Source organism: Oncorhynchus clarkii, chromosome 4, assembly GCF_045791955.1.
Source record: "Oncorhynchus clarkii lewisi isolate Uvic-CL-2024 chromosome 4, UVic_Ocla_1.0, whole genome shotgun sequence".
Taxonomy (NCBI): Eukaryota; Metazoa; Chordata; class Actinopteri; order Salmoniformes; family Salmonidae; genus Oncorhynchus; species Oncorhynchus clarkii.
This window is the reverse complement of record NC_092150.1, coordinates 21,656,422-21,675,866: the sequence shown is the minus strand read 5'-3', so window position 1 is coordinate 21,675,866 and position 19,445 is coordinate 21,656,422. Positions and strand designations below refer to the sequence as shown.

At 45.0% G+C, this 19,445-nt stretch overlaps 1 protein-coding gene across 1 annotated transcript in view; it reads right to left on the bottom strand.

Annotated features, from left to right (window-relative positions):
* Nucleotides 1–19,445, bottom strand: part of LOC139407945 (glypican-5-like) — a 140,526-nt gene that overhangs the window by 31,038 nt on the left and 90,043 nt on the right. The window contains exon 8 of the mRNA XM_071151822.1: nucleotides 18,667–18,802. Coding sequence (XP_071007923.1) covers nucleotides 18,667–18,802 — 136 coding nt within the window. The remainder of the gene's footprint in view (nucleotides 1–18,666; nucleotides 18,803–19,445) is intronic.

The following is a 19,445-nucleotide window of genomic DNA, read 5'->3' as shown; positions in this document are numbered from 1 at the left end:
TATATGCTCACACACACATTCAGAATGTGACAACAGTTTATGGGAATCTGTCTACAGCACGTACCAGCTGTATTAAAATCTAACCTTTGGCTTTGATTGAGTGCAGCAGAGCAAAGTAGTGAAACACTCGACTCTTGCTTATCAGCAGTCACTGAGATAAACCTCATTAGGAAAATCAGCTTCCAGGGACTAAGCTATTGGAAATGAGCTTCCAGGGACTAAGCTATGGGAAAGGAGTGTGATCAGTGCTCGCTGAGTGTTGTATGAGTCACACTAGGCCACAATCCATTCTCATGAATTATCATTTAATTCTCATTCAACTATAATTTTCACAGTTCAACTACAATGAACAAAAATATAAACGCAACATGTAAAGTGTTGGTCCCATGTTTCATGAGCTGAAATTTAAGAACCAGAAATGTTCAATACGCACAAAAAGCTTATTTCCCTCAAATTGTGGCCTAATTTCTTTACATTCCTGTTAGTGAGCATTTATCCTTTGCCAAAATAATCCATCCACCTGACAGGTGTGGCATATCAAGAAGCTGAATAAACAGCATGATCATTACACAGGTGCACCTTGTGCTGGGGACAATAAAAGGCCACTCTATAATATGCATAACACAATGCCACAGATGTCTCAGATTTTGAGGGAGCATGCAATTGGCATGCTGACTGCAGAAATGTGCACCAGAGCTGTTGCCAGATAATGTAATGTTAATTTCTCTACCATAAGCTGCCTCAAATGTCGTTTTAGAGAATTTGGCAGTACATCCAACCGGCCTCACAACCACAGACCATGTGTATGGCATCGTGTGGGCGAGCGGTTTTCTGATATCAACATTGTGAACAGAGTGCACCATGGTGGCAGTGGGGTTATAGTATGGGCAGGCATAAGCTACTGACAACGAACACAATTGCATTTTATAGATTGGCAATTTGAATGCAGAAAAATACCACGACGAGTTCCTGAGGCCCATTGTGAGGCCCATTTTTTTTAAAGGAATCTGTGACCAGGAGAGAGGAAAGGACAGAACCATTTTGATAGAACAAGCCATTGATAATACTATGGGCAATTATCAGCACAAAATGTAGTCATTGAGAGAGCATGCCCCACAAACCGGGAACATTCTCTGAACATTAGGTAAGATTCCCAATCATTTGTGCTCAGGGATTTATTTAAAATTAGGATGATAACATCCCAAAAATATTGAAATACATATATCATTTTATGAAATATCCTAGGAATGTTCATCTAACATTCACTAAAATGTTGTTCACAACATCTGCAACAAACACCACAGAACATTCCCCAAAGGTTCTCATTAGGTTTCCAGGTAATGTAATAATACAATGTGCCAGTAATGTTTCCCCAGCAAAACAACATTGGTTCTGTGTAGGGATGCAAAATATATCGACGAACATATCGGAATCGGCCGATATTAGCTAAAAATGGCAACATCGATATCAGCCAGATGTCTAGTTTAACGCCAATGTTAAAAACCGATATCAAAGCGACCGTGCATACCTATATAAACGTAGGTACATGACGTAATGATGCCACGTAAAATTTGCAACACAGCATTCCTAACCTAGCTCACAATGTCTGCTGTGTGGTCGAGCCATCATTTGAAAGAGTAAGAACATTTCAGCGAGACAACTCAAAGGCGAAATCCATTAAAGCCAATATAATGGCATTCATTGCCCTTGACAATCAACCGTTCTCTCTCGTTGGTGCTGTTGGCTTTCGCTGACTGGTCGAGCATCGGTACACACTACCAAGTGAGCTATTTTTCAGATGTTGTCCTACCTGAGTTACACAGTAGTAGTGTCACTGCTATTAGCTTCTTGACATACATACTATGGAACGCTGTTTGGGTCTTTGCATGTCAAAAAAGATACAGTAGCACTGTCAAAGCTGCACAAAAAAGTCTGCAAACAAGCAAACACCGGCCACGAACGATGTGTTTACAATACTGCATTGGTAATAAAGCATAATTTGTTTGACCTCAACTCCTGGGGTAGCTAGCTTTAGCTTGGTACCTAGCTAACATGAATACAACCAGCCTGAAAACAATGACCAGTAGAAACTGCAGTAATTTTCATTATTCTTAGCAATAATTTAGGAATATGAGGAAATATTAGCTAGGTTGCCACTTGTTGTTCGCATATTGAAATTGGCGAAATAATTGAAAGTTTGCCGACTTCAATTCATGAAAATAAATAGCTAGCCAGCTACTTAACCCTTTTGCTCAAAGCTAACATTATAAGCAGCCAGCTAGCTTCATCTGGCTAGTGAGGCTCCTCCGGACCGGGTTATGTGTTGTGAAGCTAGCCACAATAAGGATTAGGCACAATAGTGGAAGTTGCGGTTTGCCTTCAAAATAAATGTATGTCATTGACAGTGATGCAAATTAATACAAATAGTATATTTATGGCACACTTTTATTTTGAAGGCTAACCGCAAAGTCCACTGTTGTGGCTAATCCTTATTGTGGCTAGCTTCACAACACATAACCCATAGCTAGCTATGTCATTTTGCTATATTTTGGGGGAAGAACATTGTTTGCATCCATGAGCTGGCTAGCTTTATTTTATGACCACCACTGTAGGTGCACGAAGCACCTTTACCAGCATCATAGCATACGTATCGATGAATCGTTGTGACATATAAAATGCAAGTGATAGTGTAATCAATGTGTAATGACTACGTAAAAAAATAATGAACGCATTCAATTATTATGTGATGTGCAGTCATATTCAGGTCCTGATTGGTCAACAAGCTTATTTGACACGTCAAATAGTGTTATTTGATGTGTATCTTTTTTGACACGCGAAGACCTAAATGGTGTTCCATAGAAATCCTAGATGAGAATGAAACGACTGAGCAAATTAACAACAAAATAGCACAGCAATTATGTGAAAGAAATAGGATTTGATTATGTTTTACTGGTAATGGGGACATTCGTAAATGCCAACAGAATAACTTTTTGGTCAGTATGGTGTGTGTGTATGTGTGTGTGTATAACCTTTATATAACTAGGCAAGTCAGTTAAGAACAAATTCTTATTTACAATGACGGCCCGGACGACACTGGGCCAACTGTGCGCCACCCTATGGGACTCCCAATCACAGCCGGATGTGATCCAGCCTGGATTCGAACCAGGGACTGTAGTGACGCCTCTTGAACTGAGATGCAGTGCCTTAGACCACTGCGTCCATGTGTGTGGGTTATTTAACTGTACTAGAATGCTTAAAAATGGTACTACAATTTTAAATATCTGTTGTCGGTATCGTTTTTTGGGGGGGCAAGGAAAATATAGGATATTGGTATCAGCCAAAAATGTCATATCGGTGCATCACTAGTTCTGTGAAAGTTCGCAGAATATTCATAAGGTTCCGGCAAATGTTCTCATAACACAATAACTGTCCAGTCGTACTGATAATTATAGGATGTTTGTATAAAACATATGCCTGATGTTGCAAGAAACATTCCTAGAACACATTTATCCTGTTCTTTAAAGGTTCCCATAAGGTTTTATTCAGTTGTGGGAACAGTCTGGTGAGAGCATTGTGAGGACATCACAAAATTTATGTTCCCAAACACAAAAACTGTCCAGTTGTGTGGATGATTCTACATTGTTTCGTTTAGGGTGCAAAAAACATTCACCTGATGTTACAAGAACATTCCCAGAACACATTTGTAATGTACCCACAATGTTCCCACAACCCAATTACATGTTCTGGGAACCTTTAAAGAAATCGGATAGATAGTTCTGTTAACCTTCTTGCAACATCATAGGAATGTTTTGTGCACCCTGAAACTGTCACGTTCTGACCTCTATTTCCTTTGTTTTGCATTTATTTAGTATGGTCAGGGCGTGAGTTGGGTGGGCAGTCTATGTTTGTTTTTTCTATGTTTTGGGGCAGTTCTATGTTTTCGGCCTAGTATGGTTCTCAATCAGAGGCAGGTGTCATTAGTTGTCTCTGATTGAGAATCATACTTAGGTAGCCTGGGTTTCACTGTTTGTTTGTGGGTGATTGTTCCTGTCTTTGTGTAGTGTTCACCAGATAGGCTGTATTAGGTTTTGAGTTCTCACGTTTCTTGTTTTTTCGTTAGTTTGTTCATGTATAGTGTCGTAATAAAATACAATGAACAACCACCACGCTGCGCTTTGGTCCGCCACTACTTCACAAGAAGAGAATCGTTACAGAATCACCCACCACACTCGGACCGAGCAGCGTGTTAACAGGCAGCAGCGAAAGGAGGACGTTATGGACAGCAATGGCATGGAGTATACTACATGGGAGGACGAATTAGACGGAAGAGGACCCTGGGCTCAGCCAGGAGAATATCGCCGTCCCAAAGAAGAACTGGAGGCGGCGAAAGCGGAGAGGCGCTGGTATGAGGAGGCAGCGCGGCGTCGTGGATGGAAGCCCGGGAGTCAGCCCCAAAAATTTATTGGGGGGGGGCTAACAGGGAGTATGGCTACGCCAGGTAGGAGACCTGAGCCAACTTCCTGTGGTTACCGGGGGGCTAGAGAGACCGGGCAGGCACCGTGTTATGCTGTGGAGCGCACGGTGTCCCCAGTGCGGGTGCACAGCCCGGTGCGGTACATTCCAGCTCCGCGTATCGGCCGGGCTAGAGTGGGCATCGAGCCAAGTGCCATGAAGCCGGCTCTACGCATCTGGTCTCCAGTGCGTCTCCTTGGGCCGGCTTACATGGCACCAGCCTTGCGCACGGTGTCCCCGGTTCGCCTGCATAGCCCAGTGCGGGCTATTCCACCTCGCCGCACTGGCAGGGCGACCGGGACCATTCAACCGGGTAAGGTTGGGCAGGCTCGGTGCTCAAGAGCTCCAGTGCGCCTGCACGGCCCGGTCTATCCGTCACCACCTCCACACCCCAGCCCTGGCAGCTCCCCGTACCAGGCTGTCTCTCCGGCCCATCCGTCCAGAGCCTTCCTCCTCTCCAGCGCTGCCGGAGTCTCCCGTCTGTCCGGCGCCTCTGCCGGGGTCTCCCGTCTGTCCGGCGCCTCTGCCGGGGTCTCCCGTCTGTCCGGCGCCTCTGCCGGAGCCTCCCGCCTGTCCGGCGCCTCTGCCGGAGCCTCCCGCCTGTCCGGAGCCTCCCGCCTGTCCGGCGCCTCTGCCGGAGCCTCCCGCCTCTCCGGCGCTACCAGAGCCTTCCTCCTCTCCAGCGCTGCTGGAGTCTCCCGCCTGTTCGGCGCTAGGAGAGCTACTCAGCCCAGCGTTGCCGGAGCTTCCCGTCTGCCCAGCGCCATCTGAGCTTCCCGTCTGCCCAGCGCCGCCCGTCTGCCCAACGCCGCCAGCGCCGCCCGTCTGCCCAGCGCCGCCAGTGCCGCCCGTCTGCCCAGCGCCGCCCGTCTGCCCAACGCCGCCAGCGCCGCCCGTCTGCCCAGCGCCGCCAGCGCCGCCCGTCTGCCCAGCGCCGCCAGTGCCGCCCGTCTGCCCAGCGCCGCCAGTGCCGCCCGTCTGCCCAGCGCCGCCAGTGCCGCCCGTCTGCCAGGAGCCGCCAATGCCGCCCGTCAGCCAGGAGCCGCCAGTGCCGCCCGTCAGCCAGGGGCCGCCAGTGCCGCCCGTCAGCCAGGGGCCGCCAGTGCCGCCAGTCAGCCAGGGGCCGCCAGTGCCGCCAGTCAACCAGGGGCCGCCAGTGCCGCCCGTCAGCCAGGGGCCGCCAGTGCCGCCAGTCAGCCAGGGGCCGCCAGTGCCGCCAGTCAACCAGGGGCCGCCAGTGCCGCCAGTCAGCCAGGGGCCGCCAGTCAGCCAGGGGCCGCCAGTGCCGCCAGTCAGCCAGGGGCCGCTAGAGCCCCTCCGCCCGGAGCAGCTGCCCCTCTGTCCCGAGCAGCTGCCCCTCTGTCCCGAGCTGCTGCCGCCCCTCTGTCCCGAGCTGCTGCCGCCCCTCGGTCCCGAGCAGCTGCCGCCCCTCTGTCCCGAGCTGCTGCCGCCCCTCTGTCCCGAGCAGCTGCCGCCCCTCTGTCCCGAGCAGCTGCTTCACCTCTGTCCCGAGCTGCCCCTCTGTCCCAAGCAGCCCCTCTGTCCAGTGGGGTCATTGAGAGGGGTGGGCATGGTGAGTAAGCCACGGAGGCGGACAATAAGGCGGACTAAGACAATGGCGAAGTGGGGTCCGCGTCCCGCGCCAGAGCCGCCACCGCGGACAGACGCCCACCCAGACCCTCCCCTATAGGTCAAGGTTTTGCGGCCGGAGTCCGCACCTTTGTGGGGGGGGTACTGTCACGTTCTGACCTCTATTTCCTTTGTTTTGCATTTATTTAGTATGGTCAGGGCGTGAGTTGGGTGGGCAGTCTATGTTTGTTTTTCTATGTTTTGGGGCAGTTCTATGTTTTCGGCCTAGTATGGTTCTCAATCAGAGGCAGGTGTCATTAGTTGTCTCTGATTGAGAATCATACTTAGGTAGCCTGGGTTTCACTGTTTGTTTGTGGGTGATTGTTCCTGTCTTTGTGTAGTGTTCACCAGATAGGCTGTATTAGGTTTTGAGTTCTCACGTTTCTTGTTTTTTCGTTAGTTTGTTCATGTATAGTGTCGTAATAAAATACAATGAACAACCACCACGCTGCGCTTTGGTCCGCCACTACTTCACAAGAAGAGAATCGTTACAGAAACAAACATTATCTGAATGTCAGCCCAACTGGACAGTTGTTTTGGGAACATATAATTTTGTGATGTCCCCACAGTCAGTGGTGGAAAAAGTACCCAATTTTCCTACTTGAGTAAAAGTAAAGATACCTTTATAGAAAATTACTCAAGTAAAAGTCCCCCGGTAGAATACTACTTGAGTAAAAGTCTAAAAGTATTTGGTTTTAAATATTATACTCAAGTATGAAAAGTAAATGTAATTGCAAAAAGATACTGAAGTATCAAAAGTAAAAGTATAAATAATTTATTAAGCAAACCAAACGGCACAATTTTCGTGTTTTTTATTTACAGATAACCAGGAGCACACTCCAACACTCAGACATCATTGTACATTTTACAAATGAAGCATTTGTGTTATTAAGTTAGTCTGCCAGGTCAGAGGCAGTAGGGATGATCAGGGATGTTCTCTAAATGCATGAATAGGACCATTTTCCCGGTCCTGCTAAGCATTAAAAATGTAACAAGTACTTTTGGGTGTCAGGTTAAATGTATGGAGTAAAAAGTACATTATTTTATTTAGGAATGTAGTGAAGTAAAAGTAAATGTGGTCAAAAATATAAAAAAACAACTTAAGTACTTTAAAGTACTTAAGTACTTTACACCACTGCCCAGAGTCTGCCTATAGTCTTCCCACCAGACTGTTCCCACGACCTAATTAAATATTCTGGGAACCTTTAAAGAACAGACGAAATGTGTTCTAGGAACATTCTTGCAACATCAGGCGAAGATTTTACACACATTTCCTAAAATCAGTTTTTATGTTCTGAGAACACGCGACTTAACGAATGTTCTGAAAACTTTCACAGAACCATTTTTGGATTGCTGAGCATTCCCTACATCTTAAGCAAAACACAACATCACCAACACACTCACCAGCTATCGTTCTTTATGTGACATTGACATGCTCCAACTGATGCCATTTGTAGCTAACAATAATTGACTATTTTAAACTACTGCTGTCACATCGACACTTATATTCATTATAATTCCATTATTGCTTTTGTGCTGATTTTCACTATTTATCAAGCACAATTGGAGTTTATAATGATGGTTTCAGGCTAATGATGCTTTCATAATTTGACCGTGCATCTTGCTGACCGTGGGTCTTGGTGGTTGGGGTATTTTTTTTATTTTGTCATTATAAAAATAAGCTGTTACTGCATTTCAACACATATGCTTTCTGTTTCATAGTTGCAACACAGGTAGACCACAAATAAAATGTATTGAACACTTCAATTTAGGTGTTTTTCAGTTTTTACATAAGCCTACAGTAACATAAACTAATAAATTATATTGTCTTATTTTAAATATATATTTTTTGTATTCTAATGTTACTCAAGACCTTCATTAACACAACCAAATTATAATTTTTGAAATAGCATATATGAAATCTATTAATTACACTGTTAGAAAATTGCAGTCACAATGACTGCTCACTCATAAGCTCAAAGGGGGGTCCCTCGAGGTCCACCGGTTCTATTTTAAATGTCCCGGTTGAGCTGTGTTGTGGAGTAACTTGAGAAAGAGCTTTTTACCGTCCTCTTCTCAAGACCTCTGGCAGCCTGCTGTAGAATGGCAATCACCATCAGACAGATAAGTGTAATATACAGTGCCTTCGGAAAGTATTAAGACCCCTTGACTTTTTCCATATTTTATTACGTTACAGGATTATTCTAAAATGGATTTTAAAAAATACAAAATCCTCAGAAATCTACACACAATACCCCATGATTTTTTTGAATACAAGATAGCGTAGCAGTCAGACATCTTTGTCCTGACGTGTCCCTTGTATATATCTTTTACATCGTTTTCATCACATATCTTTTAAAAATATTTTCCTAAACCTCAACTTCTAAATACTCTCCTGCAACCCGCTCACCCAATGTGGCGTGGATCTGTTTTTTTTCTAAAGTATTTCTATTTACTTTGGATCTGGAATCCCTCAATTGAAGCTAGCCAGCTAACTACCTACCTGCTATCAGTCAGCAACCCATTGCTAGCGGTCATCAGCTAACCTTTAGCTCGGAAAGCTCTCGCCAGTTCGAACAACGTGACTCAAACCAGAGCATAACGGATCTATTATTATTTATTTTATTTTTCTCCCCCATATCCCCGGATTCCTACCGCAAACTCTGAACATTTTCATCTGGATCTTCGCAACTAGCTAACCGCAATCCCGGGTGACTACTCCTGGCTAGCGTTTCCATCCCGGAGCAAGCACCAATTAGCCTGAAGCTAGCCCGGACAGGGCTCCTGTGCTACCACTGAAGCCCACTCCTGGGCTACAATATCCGGACCCCTTCTACTGCCGATACGGGGCACGGAACCCCGCTGATCCTCTACGACTGGAATACCGACATAATCTGCCCGAGGATTCCAACAGGCCCCTCAGGCACGACGTCCGCTGAAGGCCCATTCTGCTAACCGCGGCCTACTAGCTACCTAGAGCTACTTGGAACCCTACTAATTCCACGGCTGGTCTATCGACGTCACCGCACGAAGAGGCAAAAACAGACTTACCCCCATCGCGACTTACCCCCTAGCCCCAGTCTGCTACCTGCTAGCTTGCCAGCCCCGGTCTGCTAACTGCTAGCTTGTTTAGCCCCGGCCTACTAACTGTTAGCTTGTTAGCATCGCCCTGCTAGCTGTCTGAATTGCCGTGTCCCCAGTCAGACCAACCACTCACTAGACCCATATGTTCTCTTGGCTACACATGCCTCTCTCTAATATCAATATGCCTCGTCCATTACTGTCGTGATTAGTGATTACTGTCTTATTTCACTGTAGAGCCTCTAGCCCTGCTCAATTTGCCTTAACCAACCATGTTGTTCCACCTCCTACATATGCGATGACGTCACCTGGTTTAAACGTCTCTAGAGACTATATGTCTCTCATCATTACTCAATGCCTAGGTTTACCTCCAATGTACTCACATCCTACCTTGCCTTTGTCTGTACACTATGCCTTGAATCTATGCTATCGTGCCCAGAAACCTGCTCCTTTTACTCTCTGTTCCGAACGTGCTAGACGGCCAGTTCGTATAGCCTTTAGCCGTACCCTTATCCTACTTCTCCTCTGTCCCTCTGGTGATGTGGAGGTTAATCCAGGTCCTGCAGTGCCTAGCTCCACTCCCACTCCCCATGTGCTCTCATTTGTTGCCTTCTGTAACTGTAAAAGCCTTGGTTTCAAGCATGTTAACATTAGAAGCCTACTCCCTAACTTTGTTTTACTCACTGCTTTAGCACACTCTGCCAACCCAGATGTCTTAGCCGTGTCTGAATCCTGGCTTAGGAAAACCACCAAAAACCCGGAAATCTACTGCAAAGATAGCCTGCAGAGTTCTGTATTACTATCCAAGTCTGTACCCAAACAATTCGAGCTTCTACTTCTAAAAATTCACCTTTCCAGAAATAAGTCTCTCACTGTTGCCGCTTGCTATAGACCTCTCTCTGCCCCCAGCTGTGCCCTCGATACCATATGTAAATTGATTGCCCCCCATCTATCTTCTGAGCTCGTGCTACTAGGTGACCTAAACTGGGACATGCTTAACACCCCAGCCATCCTACAATCTAAGCTTGATGGCCTCAATCTCACACAAATTATCAATGAACCTACCAGGTACAACCCCAAATCCGTAAACATGTGCACCCTCATAGATGTCATCCTAACTAACTCGCCCTCCAAATACACCTCTGCTGTTTTCAATCAAGAGCTCAGTGATCACTGCCTCATTGCCTGCATTCGTAATGGGTCTGCGACCAAACGACCACCCCTCATCACTGTCAAATGCTCCCTAAAACACTTCTGCGAGCAGGCCTTTCTAATCGACCTGGCCGGGGTATCCTGGAATGACATTGACCTCATCCCGTCAGTAGATGATGCCTGGCTATTCTTTAAAAGTGCCTTTCTCACCATCTTAAATAAGCATGCCCCACTCAAAAAATGTAGAACTAGGAATAGATATAGTCATTGGTTCACTCCAGACCTGTCTGCCCTTGACCAGCACAAAAACATCCTGTGGCGTTCTGCATTAGCATCGAATATGCAACTTTTCAGGGAAGTTAGGAACAAATATACACAGGCAGATAGAAAAGCTAAGGCTAGCTTTTTCAAACAGATATTTGCATCCTGTAGTACTAACTAAAAACGTTTTGGGACACTGTAAAGTCCATGGAGAATAAGAGCACCTCCTCCCAGCTGCCCACTGCTCTGAGGCTAGGAAACACTGTTACCACTGACAAATCGACTATAATTGATAATTTCAATAAGCATTTCTCTACGGCTGGCCATGCTTTCCATCTGGCTACCCCTACCCGGTCAACTGCCCGGCACCCTCCACAGCAACCCGCCAACGCCCCCACCATTTCTCCTTCAGACAAATCCAGATAGCTGATGTTCTGAAATAGCTGCAAAATCTGGGCCCATACAATGGGCCCATACAACCTCGTCTGAGATTCCAAAAGATTGGAAAGCTCCCGCGGTCATCCCCCTCTTCAAAGGGAGTGATACTCTAGACCCAAACTGTTACAGACCTATATCTATCCTACCCTGTCTTTCTAAGGTCTTCGAAAGCCAAGTTAAAAAACAGATTACCGACCATTTAGAATCCCACCGTATCTTCTCCGCTATGCAATCTGGTTTCAGAGCTGGTCATGGGTGCACCTTAGCCACGCTCAAGGTCCTAAACGACATCATAACCACCATCGATAAGAGACATTACTGTGCAGCCGTATTCATCGTCTTGGCCAAAGCTTTCAACTCTGTCAAACAACACATTCTTATTGGCAGACTCGACAGCCTTGGTTGACTGACCATCCTACCGATCCTCGACTTCGGCAATGTCATTTACAAAATAGCCTCCAACACTCTACTCAACAAACTGGATGCAGTCTATCACAGTGCCATCCATTTTGTCACCAAAGCCCAATACACTACCCACCATTGCAACCTGTACGCTCTCGTTGATTGGCCCTTGCTTCATACTCGTCACCAAACCCACTGGCTACAGATTATCTACAAGTCTCTGCTAGGTAAAGCCCCGCCTTATCTCAGCTCACTGGTCACCATAGCAGCACCCACTCGTAGCACGCGCTCCAGCAGGTATATCCCACTGGTCACCCCCAAAGCCAATTCCTCCTTTGGTCATCTTTCCTTCCAGTTCTCTGCTGCCAATGACTGGAACAAACTGCAAAAATCTCTGAAGTTGGAGACTCATATCACCCTCACTAGCTTTAAATTAAGCACCAGCTGTCAGAGCAGCTCACAGATAGCTGTACATAGCCCATCTGTAAACAGCCCATCTACCTACCTACCTCATCCCCATACTGTATTTATTTATTTATCTTTCTCCTTTGCACCCCAGTATCTCTACTTGCACATTCATCTTCTGCACATCTACCATTCCAGTGTTTAATTGCTATATTGTAATTACTACGCCACCATGGCCTATTTATTGTCTTATCTTACCTCATTTGCACTCACTGTATATAGACTTTTTGTTTTATTTTGTTCTACTGTATTATTGACTATGTTTTGTTTATTCCATGTGTAACTCTGTGTTGTTGTATGTGTCGAATTGCTATGCTTTATCTTGTCCAGGTCGCAGTTGCAAATGAGAACTTGTTCTCAACTAGCCTACCTGGTTAAATAAAGATGAAATAAAATGTTTAAAAAATTATTTTTTTAAATGACAAATAAAAAACTGGTTTTCAGAAAGTTTTGCAAAGGTATAAAACATTTAAAAAAACAGTTACCTTATTTACACAAGTATTCAGACCCTTTGCTATGAAACTCGAAATTGAGTTCAGGTGCATCCTGTTTCCATTCATCATCCTTGAGATGTTTCCACAACCTGATTGGAGTCCACCTGTGGTAAATTCAATTGAATGGACATGATTTGGAAAGGCACACACCTGTCAACATAAGGTTCCACAGTTGACAGTGCATGTCAGAGCTAAAACCAAGCCAAGAGGTTGAAGGAATTGTCCGTAGAGCTCCGAGACAGGATTGTGTCGAAGTACAGATCTGGGAAAGGGTACCAAAACATTTCTGCAGCATTGAAGATCCCCAAGACCACAGAGGCCTCCATCATTCTTGGAACCACCAAGACTCTTTCTAGAGCTGGCTGTCTGGCCAAACTGAGCAATCGGGGTAGAAGGGCCTTAGTCAGGGAGGTGACCAAGAACCAGGTCACTGACAGAGCTATAGAGTTCCTCTGTGGAGATGGGAGAACCCTCCAGAAGGACAACCATCCCTGCAGCACTCCACCAATTAGGCCTTCATGGTAGAGTGATCAGACGGAAGCCACTCATCAGTAAAAGGCACATGACAGCCCGCTTGGAGTTTGCCAAAAAGCACCTAAAGGACTCTCAGACCATGAGACAATATTCTCTGATCTGATGAAACCAAGATTTGGCCTGAATGCCAAGCATCACATCGGGAGGAAACCTGGCACCATCTTTACCGTGAAGCATGGTGGTGGCAGCATCATGCTGTAGGGATGTTTTTTAGCGGCAGGGACTGGGAGACTAGTCAGGATCGAGGCAAAGATGAACGGAGCAAAGTACAGAGAGATCCTTGATGAAAACCTGCTCCAGTGCACTCAGGACCTCAGACTGGGGCGAACATTCGCCTTCCAACAGGACAACAACCCTAAGCACACCGCCAAGACAACGCAGGAGTGGTTTCGGGACAAGTCTCTGAATGTCCTTGAATGGCCCAGCCAGAGCCCAGACTGGAACCCGATCGAACATCTCTGGAGAGACCTGAAAATAGCTGTGCAGCAACACTCCCCATCTTATCTGACATAGCTTGAGAGGATCTGCAGAGAAGAATGGGAAAACTCCCCAAATACAGATGTGCCAAGCTTGTAGCATCGTACCCAAGAATACTCGATGCTGTAATCGCTGCCAAAGGTGCTTCAACAAAGTAATGAGTAAAGGGTCTGCATACTTATGTCAATGTTACATTTTTGTTTTTTATTTTTAATACATTTGTAAAAATGTCTAAAAACCAGTTTTTGCTTTGTCATTATGGGGTATTGTGTGTAGGTTGATTGGGGGGGGGGGGGGGGGGGTTTAATCAATTTTAGAATAATGTTGTAACGTAACAAAATGTGAAAAAAGTAAAGGCGTCTCAATACTTTCCAACCAGCTTCATGAGGTACTGTGGTGACCTGGAATGCATTTCAATTAACAGATGTGCCTTGTTAAAAGTGAATTTGTGGAATTTCTTTCCTTCTTAATGCGTTTGAGCCAATCAGTTGTGTTGTGACAAAGTAGGGGTGGTATACAGAAGACAGCCCTTTTGGTAAAATACCAAGTCCATATTATGGCAAGAACAGCTCAAATAAGGAAAGATAAACGATAGTCCATCATTACTTTAAGGCATCAGCCAATGCGGGAAAATGTCAAGAACTTTGAAAGTTTCTTCAAGTGTAGTCTCAAAAACCATCAAGCGCTATGATGAAACTGGCTCCCATGAGGTCCGCCACAGGAAAGTAAGACCGAGAGTTACCTATGCTGCAGAGGATAAGTTAGAGTTCCCAGCATCAGAAATTTCAGCCCAAATAAATGCTTCTGTAAGAACCGACGCTGGAGTAGACAAGCAGATACGGAGAGTGAGCATTTAATATAGCACAGACATGGAACAGGAAAGGAACAGCATCAGAACCAGGAAACACAACGACATACGATAATTAATGCTGAAGCGGGGAACAGAGCTGGGGAACAGACAGATATAAGGGAGGAAATAGCACAGGTGATTGAGTCCAGGTAAGTGCAATGAATCGCTGATACGCGTGACGAGGTAAGCAGGTCTGCGTAATGATGGTGGCAGGAGTGCATAATATTGGGCAGCCTGGCACCCTAGAGCGCCATGGACGGAGAGCGGGAGCAGGCGTGACAGCTTCACTCAGTTCAAGTAACAGATACATCTCAACATTAACTGTTCAGAGGAGCTGTGCGAATCAGGCCTTCATTGTCATATTGCTGCAAAGAAACCACAACTAAAGGACACCAAAAAGAAGATAAGACATGCTTGGTCGAATAAACACAAGCAATGGACATTAGACAGGTGGAAATTTGAGATTTTTGTATCCAACCGCTGTGTCTTTGTGAAATACGGAGTAGGTGAACGGATGAACCCTCATGTGTAGTTCACACTGTGAAGCATGGAGGAGGAGGTGTGATGGTGTGGGGTGCTTTGCTGGTGACACTGTTAGTGATTTATTTAGAATTCAAGGCACACATAACCAGCATGGCAACCACAGCATTCTGCAGCAATACACCATTCCATCTTCTTTGCGCTTAGTGGGACTATCATTTGTTTTTCAACAAGACAATGACCCAACACACCTCTAGGCTGTGTAAGGGCTATTTGACCAAGAAGGAGAGTGATGGAGTGCTACATCAGATGACCTGGCCTCCACAATCACCCGACCTCAACCCAATTGAGATGGTTAGGGATGAGTTGGACCGCAGAGTGAAGGAAAAGCAGCCAACAAGTGCTCTACATATGTGGGAACTCCTTCAAGACTGTAAGAAAAACATTCCAAGTGAATTGGTTGAGAGAATGCCAATAGTTTGCAAAGCTTCCATCAAGGCAAAGGGTGGCTACTTTGAAGAATCTCAAATATACAAAATATTTTGATTTGTTATACACTTCCTTGGTTACTACATGATTCTATATGTGATGTGTTGATGTCTTCACTATTATTGTACATTGTAGAATGAGTAGGTGTGTCCAAACGTTTGACTGGTACTGTATGTGGCTACATTCATATTTTACACTGACTAACAAGTGATTGTCTTTTTCGAATAGTATATTCATTTGTACTGCTCTGTTGGAAATCACTCTGAAAATCTGAATGTGAGCATATTGTATGTAGTGTCATTGAAAAGGTCTGGAAAACACAAAAGACTACTCAACAAACTGGATGCAGTCTATCACAGTGCCATCCATTTTGTCACCAAAGCCCAATACACTACCCACCATTGCAACCTGTACGCTCTCGTTGATTGGCCCTTGCTTCATACTCGTCACCAAACCCACTGGCTACAGATTATCTACAAGTCTCTGCTAGGTAAAGCCCCGCCTTATCTCAGCTCACTGGTCACCATAGCAGCACCCACTCGTAGCACGCGCTCCAGCAGGTATATCCCACTGGTCACCCCCAAAGCCAATTCCTCCTTTGGTCATCTTTCCTTCCAGTTCTCTGCTGCCAATGACTGGAACAAACTGCAAAAATCTCTGAAGTTGGAGACTCATATCACCCTCACTAGCTTTAAATTAAGCACCAGCTGTCAGAGCAGCTCACAGATAGCTGTACATAGCCCATCTGTAAACAGCCCATCTACCTACCTACCTCATCCCCATACTGTATTTATTTATTTATCTTTCTCCTTTGCACCCCAGTATCTCTACTTGCACATTCATCTTCTGCACATCTACCATTCCAGTGTTTAATTGCTATATTGTAATTACTACGCCACCATGGCCTATTTATTGTCTTATCTTACCTCATTTGCACTCACTGTATATAGACTTTTTGTTTTATTTTGTTCTACTGTATTATTGACTATGTTTTGTTTATTCCATGTGTAACTCTGTGTTGTTGTATGTGTCGAATTGCTATGCTTTATCTTGTCCAGGTCGCAGTTGCAAATGAGAACTTGTTCTCAACTAGCCTACCTGGTTAAATAAAGATGAAATAAAATGTTTAAAAAATTATTTTTTTAAATGACAAATAAAAAACTGGTTTTCAGAAAGTTTTGCAAAGGTATAAAACATTTAAAAAAACAGTTACCTTATTTACACAAGTATTCAGACCCTTTGCTATGAAACTCGAAATTGAGTTCAGGTGCATCCTGTTTCCATTCATCATCCTTGAGATGTTTCCACAACCTGATTGGAGTCCACCTGTGGTAAATTCAATTGAATGGACATGATTTGGAAAGGCACACACCTGTCAACATAAGGTTCCACAGTTGACAGTGCATGTCAGAGCTAAAACCAAGCCAAGAGGTTGAAGGAATTGTCCGTAGAGCTCCGAGACAGGATTGTGTCGAAGTACAGATCTGGGAAAGGGTACCAAAACATTTCTGCAGCATTGAAGATCCCCAAGACCACAGAGGCCTCCATCATTCTTGGAACCACCAAGACTCTTTCTAGAGCTGGCTGTCTGGCCAAACTGAGCAATCGGGGTAGAAGGGCCTTAGTCAGGGAGGTGACCAAGAACCAGGTCACTGACAGAGCTATAGAGTTCCTCTGTGGAGATGGGAGAACCCTCCAGAAGGACAACCATCCCTGCAGCACTCCACCAATTAGGCCTTCATGGTAGAGTGATCAGACGGAAGCCACTCATCAGTAAAAGGCACATGACAGCCCGCTTGGAGTTTGCCAAAAAGCACCTAAAGGACTCTCAGACCATGAGACAATATTCTCTGATCTGATGAAACCAAGATTTGGCCTGAATGCCAAGCATCACATCGGGAGGAAACCTGGCACCATCTTTACCGTGAAGCATGGTGGTGGCAGCATCATGCTGTAGGGATGTTTTTTAGCGGCAGGGACTGGGAGACTAGTCAGGATCGAGGCAAAGATGAACGGAGCAAAGTACAGAGAGATCCTTGATGAAAACCTGCTCCAGTGCACTCAGGACCTCAGACTGGGGCGAACATTCGCCTTCCAACAGGACAACAACCCTAAGCACACCGCCAAGACAACGCAGGAGTGGTTTCGGGACAAGTCTCTGAATGTCCTTGAATGGCCCAGCCAGAGCCCAGACTGGAACCCGATCGAACATCTCTGGAGAGACCTGAAAATAGCTGTGCAGCAACACTCCCCATCTTATCTGACATAGCTTGAGAGGATCTGCAGAGAAGAATGGGAAAACTCCCCAAATACAGATGTGCCAAGCTTGTAGCATCGTACCCAAGAATACTCGATGCTGTAATCGCTGCCAAAGGTGCTTCAACAAAGTAATGAGTAAAGGGTCTGCATACTTATGTCAATGTTACATTTTTGTTTTTTATTTTTAATACATTTGTAAAAATGTCTAAAAACCAGTTTTTGCTTTGTCATTATGGGGTATTGTGTGTAGGTTGATTGGGGGGGGGGGGGGGGGGGTTTAATCAATTTTAGAATAATGTTGTAACGTAACAAAATGTGAAAAAAGTAAAGGCGTCTCAATACTTTCCAAAGGCACTGTACTGTACATGCTCCACAGATCTTAGAGCCACTGTCTAAACCATGGATCAATCCTTCTCTCCTCTTCTCTCTCACTCTTCTCACTCCCTTGCTTCTCTCTCTCTCTTCTTGTTCTCTCTCTCATGATCTGAATAAGAGACTGGATAAACGAGCAATCTGCAATCAACTTCAAACTTTTTCACATCTATTCTGGTCAAGTTGCTTTCACAAAGACAGCTCTTACAAAGACAGAGTGAGAGTGTTTATGAGTCTGTGTATACAATAGTTAATAATTTGTATTGCAGTAATGCTGGTGTACAGCCATGACATGAGCCAGTTATACCACAAAGCATTCAATTACAATTCAACTTGAAGTAATTTAAATATTCTACAACAAATCAAATCAAGCAGTATTCCACACGGTGGTTAAACCCACACGAGGCAGATATGTTTACTGATGACTTGTCAATGAGATGACATACGACACTGACAGCTTTTGACAGCCCGTTCTAATTTCAATTTGCGTATAGCAGCATATAATGTCACGAGGGGAAGGTATAGACATGGCTCCATCTGCGAGAGAGGAAAAGGTTGCTGACGCAACCACAACATACTGTGTTGTAGTGAATAACCATCTGACTCGTGCCACAGACAGCTTTCCACATGAGTCTCTGACATCTGACACTTGCAGCAGTCTCATCTACAGGGGGTCTGATTGAGGTAGGAGAGAATATGAGGAGGGAGAGGAGGAATTATAGGCAAATGAGGAAAAGAAAAAAGGAATTAAAGAGGGGGGTTCTGACTCACTGGTAAAGTCTTCATCTCCAGATCCTTGACATCCGTCCTCATCGTCACACTCTCCGCTGGCCTCTTCTCTCGTCCCACTGCCCTTCTCCACCCACCCCCCCCAGTCTGTCGTCCAGCCCATCTGACCCTGCATTTCCTGCAACACACAGGTCAGAGGTCAAATGAGGTCATCCTATCTGAAAATAAGCCACATCCAATTCTGCACTGCTCCACTTTTCAAGCGAAACACAATAGACAGATGAATGCAGACAGATGAATGCTATAGCACACAATACATATTTGGATACTCACACCGTTGTAAACAAGTTAATATTGACATAGGACATAACACGTGCATATTCATCAGTAATACAAATAGCACTGTGTCAGGAAGTGTAGTAGTGTGAGTAGTGGAGGTCTCCAGCCCCCCCCAAACAAAATGTTAATGATGCCGAAACAAGAGGGAAAACCCCAATGATAACCTATCAGCACATTAGTAGACAGAGTTAAGATTTTAACTTGTATGTTTGTCCCTTTCCAGCATTATAACATCTGACCAGGCAGGTGGCCTAGTAGTTAGAGTGTTGGACTACTAACTGAAAGGTTGCAAGATCAAATCCTGAGCTGATAAGGTACAAATCTATCCTTCTGCCCCTGAACAAGGCAGTTAACCCGCTGTCATTGAAAGAACTTGTTAACTGACTTGCCTAGTTAAATAAAATAAAACATTTGTCCTATGGGAATATTTGCTTTTGCACAGATCAATATCACAAAAACAAATGAGGGCATTCTTGTTAAAC